At 46.3% G+C, this 11,234-nt stretch overlaps 1 protein-coding gene across 1 annotated transcript in view; it reads left to right on the forward strand.

Moving 5' to 3' along the window:
* The window catches only part of LOC308360531 (sphingosine kinase 1-like), a gene marked incomplete at its 3' end in the record, with an annotated part of 22,795 nt that extends 17,834 nt beyond the window's left edge, over positions 1-4,961 (forward strand). Inside the window, exons 3-5 of the mRNA XM_080832489.1 lie at positions 2,273-2,367; positions 2,971-3,086; positions 4,049-4,961. Coding sequence (XP_080688615.1) covers positions 2,273-2,367; positions 2,971-3,086; positions 4,049-4,961 — 1,124 coding nt within the window. The remainder of the gene's footprint in view (positions 1-2,272; positions 2,368-2,970; positions 3,087-4,048) is intronic.
* Positions 4,962-11,234: the final 6,273 nt, after the last annotated feature.

Here is an 11,234-nt window from a genome sequence, read left to right on the forward strand (position 1 = left end):
GACATTCAAGGAGCAAAGATGAGACGTCGTTGTGTGGTGAGAACTGATAGAAAATCGTAAACAACAACAATCGCCGCCATTTTCCCCCAAAATCTTTATTTATTGGTACCACCAATAAATAAAGCAGGATTCCAGTCAATGGAAAAATGGCCTCTCCCCACCGGCGATTGTTGTTGTGTACGATTATCTATCAGTTCTCACCACACAATGACGTCTCATCTTTGCTCCTTAAATGTCGATATGTAATGGTATGGAGTTATTGAAACTTACTACGTGTAAAAAAGACTAGAAATTGAATGTTTATTTATCGAGTCTCAAGCCTATAAAGTTGCACTGGGTGCCTTTAAATACAGTCCTGGACAAATTTGGCACCCCTGAATCATCATTCAGAATACTTTTCATAAATATATAGTAAGTAAACCAATTATGTATAACAAGAATATTTTAATATAGGTCATAAATAAAATGTTCAAGGTTACTAAACACTTGCATAATAGTGAAATAACACAAAATGTTTATGTTATTACAAAATATTGGCACCCTTCTCTAAAAATTGGTTGCAGAACCATTGGCAACAATGATACCCTGTAAATGTTAACTGTAACTAAGCTTCTTGCACCGGTCTGCTTAAGCCACTCTTGACCCTGATATGCGTTCAAGCACTTACGATTGAAGTCATTTTTGGAATGGCAGATTTGAGCTCTCTCCAAGGTTTCTCAATGGGATTTAGGTCAGGACTCAGTGCTGACCATCTTTTCCACGTCAACCATTCTTTTGTAATGCATGATCTGTGCTCCGGGTCACTGTCCTGCTAAAAGACCCAAGACCTTCAGCTCAAACCTAGTTTTCAGACACTGTGTAACACATTTGACTCTAAAATTAAATGTTCTGATTTAATCATTCCTTTGATACATTCAGTGCCTCCAGTTCCAGAGGCAGCAGAACAGCCCCACAGCATGACACCATGCCTTACAGTTGGTAGGGTGTTCTTTTCGTAAAGGGCCTAATTTTTCCCCGCCTGTAAACAAACTGATGCACTGCATTTCCAAAGAGCTCTGCTTTGGTTTCATCTTTGGTTCTCATTGAACATTATCCCAGAAAGACTGAAACCACCATTCCGCATTCCATAGAGCTCCAGGTCAGCCTAAAGCTCTTCAGAGGTCTCGTGTGGTGTTTTTGCCACAATCAACACCAGCTTTCGCAGATTCCGCTTAATTCTTATTAGCGCCTATGTCCTGGACACGTCTTTACAGTTTTAGGACTGTCAAACTTTAAACAGAGATTTCAAGAGCTTTGGTAAGTGTCTTGTAGCTTTTCGATTTACATTTTTTTTTTTTTTAAAGGAACAATGAAATGTAAGCACTTGAGTCTTAAGTGTTATTCGTTTAGTTTGAGGCACTCATTTAAATCCATCAAAAGGGTGCCAATTTTAGGGTCCAGTGTACATTTTATGTCTTTTTTTTTTTTTGCTTCACTAGAGGAAAGCATTTCTTTGTTGTTGTTCAATAACTTTCGACATGTTATTAAATATTGTGATTATACAAAATGGGTTCATTTCCATTCACTTTTGAGGATATTATACATTATACATTTTAAACTTCAAATTCAAGGGGTGCCAATAACTCTGACCAGGGCTGAATATATAGAATTTCCAATAGCCTCCTAGAAGGAAGTGGACTCTTGCCACACAATGAAGCTTCCTGGATAAATAAATGAAACAGCAAATTACATGTTTGCCAGCCCTTGGTTAAACAGGTTTGGCATTATCTTACCAGACTCTGATCTAATAACCATTACCTTGTGATAGAACCCATGAAATGTTTTGAAGGGCACAACTTTTTTTAAACCACCACAGGTGTTTTAATGCTCTGGCACTGCTCTCAGTAGCCATAGTCAATTACTCGGAACACAATTGAATAATGAAAACAGTTGATAACTCAGAACACAGTTTAATAGTGAAAACAGTTGATAACTCAGAACACAGTTTAATAGTGAACACAGTCGATAACTCGGAACACAGTTTAATAGTGAACACAGTCGATAATTTGGAACACAGTTTAATGATGAACAGTCAATAACTCTCCATTTCTATTTAGCACACACTGCACATGTGCTCCTACCCATAACAGCCCCAGTCCCAGCCCCAGCCCCACTGCCCTATGAATGATGTTAATTGGCTAGATGAAATTAATGCAGCGATATGGTTTCTCATATGACACGGACAATAAAATATGTAATTTTGCCCCCTATCTCTCTCTTCTTCCCTACTCAGAGCGGCAGAACCACGCGCGGGAGCTGGTGAGGGAGGCCGACCTGTCCAAGTGGGACGCCCTCGTCATCATGTCAGGAGACGGCCTGCTGTTTGAGGTGAGCTAACAGTCCTGTATTTCCTATCTGTTCTATATGTCCTATATGTTCTGTCTGTCCTGTACAGTATGTCCTCGGTAGGATGATTAGTAGGTACTGTATATTGTCCCTGTTGAAGAAGTATGTAGGTGTGAAAGTGGAAGCCAGCATTTCCCTGTTTGCTTGTCCTGTCTGTCCTATCTGCCCTAGCTGTCCTGTATATACTGTCTGTCCTATCAATCCTGTCTGTCCCGTCTAACCTGTCTGTCCTGTATGTCCTCGGTGGGATGATTATTAGCACTTGGTATATTGTCCCCGTTGAGGAAGTATGTAGGTGTGAAAATGAAAGCCAGCATTTCCCTGTCGGTGTTGTTTTGTGCTTGTGCTGCTTGTGCTTGTGGCCTTGTGTGGTGTACTGGAGGCACTGGAAACTTTTCAAACGCCCCTTCAAACAGACTTAATCAGCCACTCAAACAAATACAGGTTGAGTTCAGATCTGCCTCGTGCTGTAGTTTCTGAGTGAGTCACCACACTGGCGTGTTTGTCGAACCACTGTATGTGGGCGTGGAGAGGGGTCACGGGGGGTCATGTCTAACGGCTTCTGTTCTTTCCGTCTGTCCCCAGGTGATCAACGGACTGATGGACAGGGAGGACTGGGAGGAGGCCATCCAGACCCCGCTGGGGATCCTTCCAGGTGGCTCTGGGAACGCCCTGGCTGCCTCCATCCACCACTACGCAGGGTGAGAAGGCTGCAGAAGAGCTAGAGAAAGAGAGAGAGATAGAGATAGAGAGAGAGAGAGAGAGAGAGAGAAAGATAGAGAGAGAAAGAGAGAGAGAGAGAGAGAAATAGATAGAGAGATAGAAAGAGAGAGAGAGAGAGCAAGAGATAGAAAGAGAGAGAGAGAGATAGAGAGAAAGAGAGAGAGTGTCATCATTGTCATTGTTATTTATGTTTGGCCACATGCCCAGTTAATCAGGAGGGACTGCAGCAGCCCTCTGGAACAGCCCCGGCCCGGGGAGAGAGGGGTGGGAGGGGGCAACTAGGGTGTTCGTTCACACAATCCCACGGCCACAGCGCTCAGAGCAGGGCACAAAGGGAGGAAGGATCCAGAGGCTGTTTTGTTCTCACCCTGTAGGGGGGGTAAAGGGGGCAGAGTGTCCATGGCTGTTTTTTAGGGGCAGTTCTCAGATGCACTCCAAATCCATTTGAGTTAGGCATACCAGTTTTGCACTGATTATCCCAGATGCATTTGACCTTGAATATAGGCGAAAGTACTAGGCAAATATTTTACACATCCAGAGAATTCCAACGTTAAATATTCAACATGAGAGGGGAGTATCAATGTGAAGTTTTATTCCATGCTGTATATAGACGAGGTCAGGTTTGAACTGAGGCCACTTCACAGTACAACCAGGAGTAAACAGCTCCATGTTTGTCCCTCAAGCTGTGAAGCCGTGCCCCTCGCATGTATTAGCCTATGACAGCTGGATTTGACCCCCTGTAGACGCAGACTTAATTGGTGCTCTGATCAGACAGATGAGTCTGAGTGATGTTTGGGGGGTTGTGTGGGCGGGTTGTTGGGGAGTAAGGGGGAGTTTGGGGAGGGTCTGACCTCCCTGTCCCGCCTCACCATCTGGGGCTGTCTTCTATCTTTTGTCTGCCGTTGTCGTCAGCTCATGGCGCTCCTCTCCCTCCTGACAGGTCCCAGCCGGTGCCCAGCGAGGAGCTTCTGGTGAGCTGCGGCTTCCTGCTGTGCAAGGGCCTGGTGGCGCGCCTCGACCTCACGTCCGTGTGCCTGGGCTCCAGCCCCCAGCAGCAGCAGCGCCTCTTCTCCTTCCTGTCGCTGGCCTGGGGGTTCGTGGCCGACGTGGACATCGAGAGCGAGAAGTATCGGCACGTGGGCGCCGCCCGCTTCACCGTCGGCACCCTGGTTCGCCTGGCGTCCCTGCGGGTCTACCAGGGCAAGCTGGCCTATTTGCCCGCGGAGTCCACGTCGCCCGGGCCTTCCCCTACCTCGGGATCGCCGCCGTCGTCGCCCCATACGCCACACGCCACCTCACCCCACGGCTTCTGCTCGTCTCTGGTGTGTCGCTCTTCACAGTCACAGTCGCCTAGGCAGAATAACACGAACACCTTCCACAACTACTGCAACTCCAACAATGCCTTCAAGGCCAAGCGGGGGGGGGACCTTGCCCCGGCCTCCACCCCCCGCGGGCCCCTGGACTCCCTCTTAGTGCCCCTGGACCAGCCGGTGCCCAGCGACTGGACGGTGGTTCCGGAGGAAGACTTTGTGCTGGTGCTGGCGATGTACCAGTCCCACCTGGCGGAGGACCTACACGCCGCGCCCAACTCCACCATGGAGGACGGCCTCATCCACCTGTTCTACATCAAGGCGGGCATCTCACGGGCCACCCTGCTCCGCCTCTTCCTGGCCATGGAGAAGGGCGCCCACCTGGCCACCAACTGCCCGCACCTTGTGTACGTGAAGGTGCGGGCGCTCAGGCTGGAGCCCTACTCGGCTAAAGGGACAATCACGGTGGACGGGGAGCTGGTTGATTACGGGCCGGTGCAGGCCCAGATCCACGGCGGTCTTGCTCGGCTCATAGCCAGCTAGAAAACAAACACAGCAGACCATCACAACCTTGAACCACCCAGGCTGCTAGGCTAGGACTGCTCGAGTTTACAAAATAAAACACTTTATTCCTGCTGCTTTAAGGAAAGTGCAATGTGGTGTAGACCTGTGTCAAATCCAATGACGGGGCAAATGTTAAGAAAAGGGGCTCAGGCACTCAAAAAAGAGCTCCCAGAATATGCAGCAGATATGGATTTGACCCAGGTCTATTATTGTGGTGGTAAATGCCTCTGGAAGAAAATCTGAGATGAATTTGTATTTCTCTCCTGACTTTCTTTCTTCCTCCCCTCCATACTCTCCGTCCCCCCCCTCCCCTCTCCCTCCCGCAGTGGCCCTGAGTAGGTCATGCTCTTGGCCGCTTCTTCTCTGTGAGCTTCCCATGGCTGTGAATGTGTAGTGACGGTGTGTTACTAGGACCCAGGCTGGAGGCATGAAGCATTCACCTTGCTGTGCTGTCCTGCCTTCATGAGCCGAGCTCGATCACACAATGAAGGAAGGGAGAGTAGTAGTTTTAAACTGGGCAGCAGGTCCTGTTTAGTTTTTTAATGAGCTGGGTTGTGGTGACAACTTGAATGATCTTTGCTCCTATGCATCCCCGTTTTTGCCGTCTTTCTGTCTCTCTTTCTTTCTTTTTGTTTTGGGGGGTTCAGATTTTTGGCAGTCAGGGCCACTTTGACTCAGCGAGAGGCGAGACAGCTGAAGACCTGCGGTGTCGGTGACGTAATCACCCCCCGCCCCGGCGGAGCCACGTGGCCATGTGCCACTGCCGTGGAGGAGAGGAGGACGAGGAGAAGGAGGAGGAGATGCCACTCACCAACAGCTCTCCTCCTCTCTCAAACGCTGAACCGCGTCTATCTTGACATCTGTAGGTGCAGCCCCTCCTCCAACTCCTCCTCCTCTTTCCACGCTTCGGTCCCCCCTCCCTTCCTCCCTCCTTCTCTCCAGCACTGCAGTGCTCTGCAGAGAACTGTCCTCCCCCCGACAGCCCAATGCAACCCCAGCTGCCACTCTTTCGATTGTATGATGCCGCCCCCCCGCCCAATTCTAAAATCCCATCCACATCTATCTAAACAGCCTGACAGGGTTGAGCACACGTCAGCCTTTATCTTTATAGATGGCTGTCCTGGTCCTGCCTTAAATCAAAGGTGTTGAGTAAGGCTGGTGGGAGGGGAGGGGTGTGTGCCTGTGTGGTTGATTAAACAAGTGCACCACACATCTTGGGAGGGAAGATAAGGAGGGGCTGAGGCAGAGATATTGACTGGTTTGAGAGCTGCATTGGCAACTACGCCACAGTTCCTGTGGAATTATTAGCTGACACTGTGAAAGGTTAGGCCTTCCTATTCTAATGCTTCAGACTGCTGGGGCAGAGGTCATGAACCCTGGCACACTCCAGTGGGATTACTCAAGGCCCAGGCACAGGCCACCCCTCACCAGATCAGGAGAAAGAAAGGGGGGGGGGGGGGGGGGGGGGGGGGGGGGGGCGTCATCAAGTAGACAAGATGGCAGCTCGCCGACGTATAGGGTTTTGTTGTTTGTCTGTAGGTGTTGTTTGCAACTAGACTTTTGACTGTTTGCGAAGTTGTGTCTTGACTGTACTGCACATAAATGCACCTTTTAAAATGATGTACTGTGTCGTCAGAGGAAGACATAGCAAAAAAAGAGTTTCCCCAGAAAGACGTTTTTTTAGTACCTCATGATCCTCCCTTGCTGCTTGGTAGTCCATCTCTCCCTAAGTCACCTGCAATATCTTTTTATTCCATCCAAACCACAGTAGTCATGGGAACAGAGGACACAGCAGCCTGGGGGAAGAGTGGGAATGAACAATGAGGCAGAACCTGTCCTTGTTGAAATGTGAAATATGACATGGTGACCATTGAGCGCTCAACTAGAAGGGAACAAATAGGCCTATTACAGGCATGCATATTCTAAGCCTCCATTCAAACTTTACTGTCAAGAAGCACAAGAACTGCTACTCGACTTCAAAAAACAGAAAAGACAATGGCTTAAAGTTCAGTGAATCCTGGATCAACTGTGAAACTGCTTGTGTAAAAGCTATTTCATGTTCAAGCGTTTACAATGTCTGGTTAGAAAAAGACTAGACATCCAAAGCAAATGTCTCCGTTATCTATGCAAAAATGCAGTTCGTTTTTTGTGTGTTTTTGTTTGGTGTGCCTTAGTGTAGCACTCCCCTAGTGGCCGGAGGAGCGTTGTGACACAGTTCACTGAGACAAAAGCACAGCTGAAGGCACCACAGGGACAAAGGCCTGGCTCAGCCGTCCTCTCCTGTTCACCACCATAGCTAACTCTCTTCTTAGGAAACTCCTGATGACGCTGAAGGGAGCTATTGTAAAGCAATTTATTGAACAGATTTCAATGAAAAAAATAGACTGGACAGTACCTCTGGCCACTGGTGAAAACGAGAAGGGATGTCTCATTTCATTCTGTCCCACTTAAGGTGTGGGAGTGAGAGGATTTGCGTTTTCGTAAATGAATGACTCCATTCGCTCAATGATACAGCTACTCCTTCAATCCTATCTCCTTTTTCCTTCCAAAAATATGCTACTGTAAAGCAATCCGATTGCTCTTCTTCTAAAAAAAATTGCTATGGTCTTTAGGGGAAAACAAATCATATTCAGGTGTGTATGGTGATGGTAAGACGTCATTTTTTACTCTTCTGATGGTTTAAGCCATTTCTTGGACAATGTCTAGTAGAGAATTCTATTTTTCAACTTTGCAAATGTCTGTATTTTTTTGTAGCGGAAAGCCAAAAAATATAAAGATTCTCTGGTGTTTTTTCTTTTACAATAAAAATCAAACTTTTAAATCATGTCTTGGTATATTGTGGTGCATGGGAGACTTAACAAAGCATAAAATGTGTCCTGACGCCGTGGTTGCTATGTTTCTGCTTGTAAAGAGTTTAATGCATTGCTTTTTACAGTTGTTCATTTTTAATGCAACCAAAATAACTGTAAAAATGTACAAATAAATCCAAAAAAGAAAATACAACACTCTCAGCAATTTATACATATATGCCTCAAGCACTCACATGACCACTTACAACTCACTTTTCTTTTAAATATATATATATAATTTATATATTTGATATATAGTCATGACTTCTGTACAGAAGAATCAGGCTACAAATCATATTTTTGTTTATTAGTTTACCAATACAGGCCACTGTGGAAATGTCAACATCATACAAGTCAAGTCTTGTGGCGCCGGTTAAGGCTTAAAGCAACATGTTACATGCTTTGGCTGTTGTCACTCATATTTATGATATTTTCAGGGTACTGTACACATACACAGAAAGAAAAAAAATGTCCATAGCTTCATGTGCTTGATATCGGTTTTCAATGTTCCCAGACATAGCTTCACATTTTTGTTCTGTGGGAATGGAGGAAGCAAGACAACTCAAGAAAGAATGAGGAAGAGGAGGATCAAGAGACAAAAGAGAATGAGGAAGAGGAGGATCAGGAGAAAGAAAAAGAAAATGAAAACAAGAGTGAAAAATGAAAGTTTGACTGCCGTGCCAAGAGTGCATCACTGTGAAATGATAGGAAGACCAGAAAAGGGTTGTCCTAGGAACCAATCCCATTCACTGTTTTGGTTCTGAACTGCATTGTATTTCATGTCCAAATGAACCAAGTTTGTGAGTTCAAGCTCTTTGCTGTTCATACACGAAGCAGGTGTGAAATATTTCGAGAGTTGCAAGACAAAAAGAAAAGAAAAACTGATATAAAGAAAGCCAAGCAGGAAGATGAAGAAAGCCAGTGTGTGAGCCTACGCTCTCGCATCCGCAGGCCTCCCTCAGTGTCTGCGATGTGAAAACATGAGTCTGAAATGGATGTAAACATAACAAATTCAAGCCTCATCCAAATGAGCACAATTCGATGGCGGCACCAGACGGAGCTAAAGCGACCGTCTCGACCACGGCCACCGCCTGCACTGATCACCTACTGCCCACTGGTGGCCGTGCAGGGTTGCCACAGCATCGGCGTTAATAAGAGTGCTACATTGTAGTAATACTGCCTTATTTATTATTAACAACATAATGAACATAAACGCATTAAATCAACATTCAATACAAGACAAAGAACAAGTAAAACACAACAATGGCAGGCAGCAAAATCGTGGTCTACCGATGGGAAGATGCCGACAAAACCTTCCAGTTGGCAAGAACGGTGTTCTGATTAGAAACCATCTTAACTAGTGCTTCTCAAAATGAAAAAAAAAATATATATATATGTTATCTAAGCATGAGTATTTCCCCGAACACCCCCCCATCGTCAGCCAGGAAGGTCTAAATGAATCGTCTAACATCGCCGTGGTAACAGTGGCAATCCACCTCTTTTTAGACAAGGTTATTGAGCCTTCTCTAGAAAAGGCAGAGAAGGGAACTGTTTGGGGTCCAAAGACAGCATGACACCTTCGGCATGAGACCAGACTGGAAATCGATATTTAATAAAACCCTAAAAACCTGGTGTAACGTTTTTTATTTGCCCTGCTCACAGCAACACTTCAGCTCCTCATGCTGGGCCTCGGATTGGACTTGAAAAGAAAAAACGTGCCGATTGGGTGAAGAGGTTGATGAGATGGAACCTGGGTTATGGTGTCAAGCTCCAAAACTCATTTCAAGTAAGGCAACATGTTCATGAGACACAGCATCGTAAAAATGAAGGACATGTCGAGGAAGAGGGGAGCATGCTGGGATGGATCGTGTCTGAGAGGACTGCCCCCCCCGGAAGAGGGCACCGTCCAGGGCAGGAGTACAAATCCTGCCTGGAGTATTTTCAAGTGCATTTCAAAACAAAAACCAAAAAAATGATATGGAGAGATGAGGTTAGTCAATGCAAATACATAGAAAACGTTGTATGAAGTCATGAGATTTTTTTTTAAAGGAATGTTCTTAAAACCTAGATAAAAAAAAATGGAATGGGCTGTACAGGCCATACAGGTGTCCAGATTCCTGGAGCTCCAAGAGAGACGCTATCAGACTAGCATCATTCTACACCTTACAGCTAGTCCTGTACCTGGCCAAGGATGGGGAGTTCAGGACTGCAAAAAAGTGCAACAGCTCTCTCTGGCTTTAGTTATGTAAACTTGTCACTCAAAATCTCTACATGGTTTTTGGTGCAAGGTGCCAAGAAAAAGTAGCACAAGCTTTTTTTTACTGTGAAACTAAGCGTCTGGGCAGTTTTCAAACATTCTCCATGTGTATGGGTGCATGGGGAAAGTTTTAGGGCAAAAGAGAACTATTAGGAACATCAACTTTTAAAGATTTTCCTCAGATTGTTGACCAAACTGGTTAAAAACTTAGCAAAAAAAAAACAGCTGAAGGGGCAATGAAGACAAGGACCAGAGACTAAGTCTAGCTGGGATATGTAGTCCATAGACTGGAAGCAAAGACTACAGTCAGACTGGGCTACATGTCAGTAATGTCATGACAACACTCATGAAAACAAGAACATCATCCATCACTTTGTAATTGTTCAGCTGGGGCAGTCTGGGCTAACTTGTGCAAACCCATTGAGTGGTAACTGTTCGATGGATGTCCAATCAGGGATTCTCAACCTCCCACAGCAGTGAAGCATCAGGACCAATCAACAAGCCTCCTGGCTTCGGCTGGATCCCGCCCTTCCTTCCTCCCACCAAAACCATTCTGAGAAACTTCAATTACACCGAAGGCTCAGTAGGTCTCACTAATGGCTCAGTCAAAACTCAACTGGGTCTCAAAAAGGTCCATTCTCTCCTCTTCCCTTGGGATTCACTATGGATTAGCCGAGCCTTCTGTATCCATGTCTCCCTGAGCAACCAGAGTCTCAGCGAGGGACATCAGGTGGGGTGGCTTGTGGGTACAGTATTTGTCCAAAAGGGGGGGGAGGGGGGGGAAGTCCCCCTTAGATAATGTTCGAGATGCTCAAGGGACTCAGAATAGTAACAAACAAAGCTTGTGGGGAAGGGGGGGCTCTAATTAGGCATTTCAGTACAAAGACAGGAAGGCGAGGGCCTCTTCAGGTCACAGGTAAAGGCAGTTGGCTGCTGGGACACATTGCTTTTGTAGCACGAGGGGGCCGAGAGAGAGAAAGAGAGAGAGAATGCAGCTGGCTGGAATAGGAAAGAGAGCAGGAGAGGGGGCACAGTGCAGCTCTTTGCAGGCAGGGGAAAGGATGGAACTTTTTTTGAGTAGCGCCATTAGAAGTGGGGGGTGGGGGGGGGTGGTGGTGACGTGTGACGAGAGGGGAAGAAATGGGT

This window comes from Sprattus sprattus (assembly GCF_963457725.1).
Source record: "Sprattus sprattus genome assembly, chromosome: 1".
Lineage (NCBI taxonomy): Eukaryota > Metazoa > Chordata > Actinopteri > Clupeiformes > Clupeidae > Sprattus > Sprattus sprattus.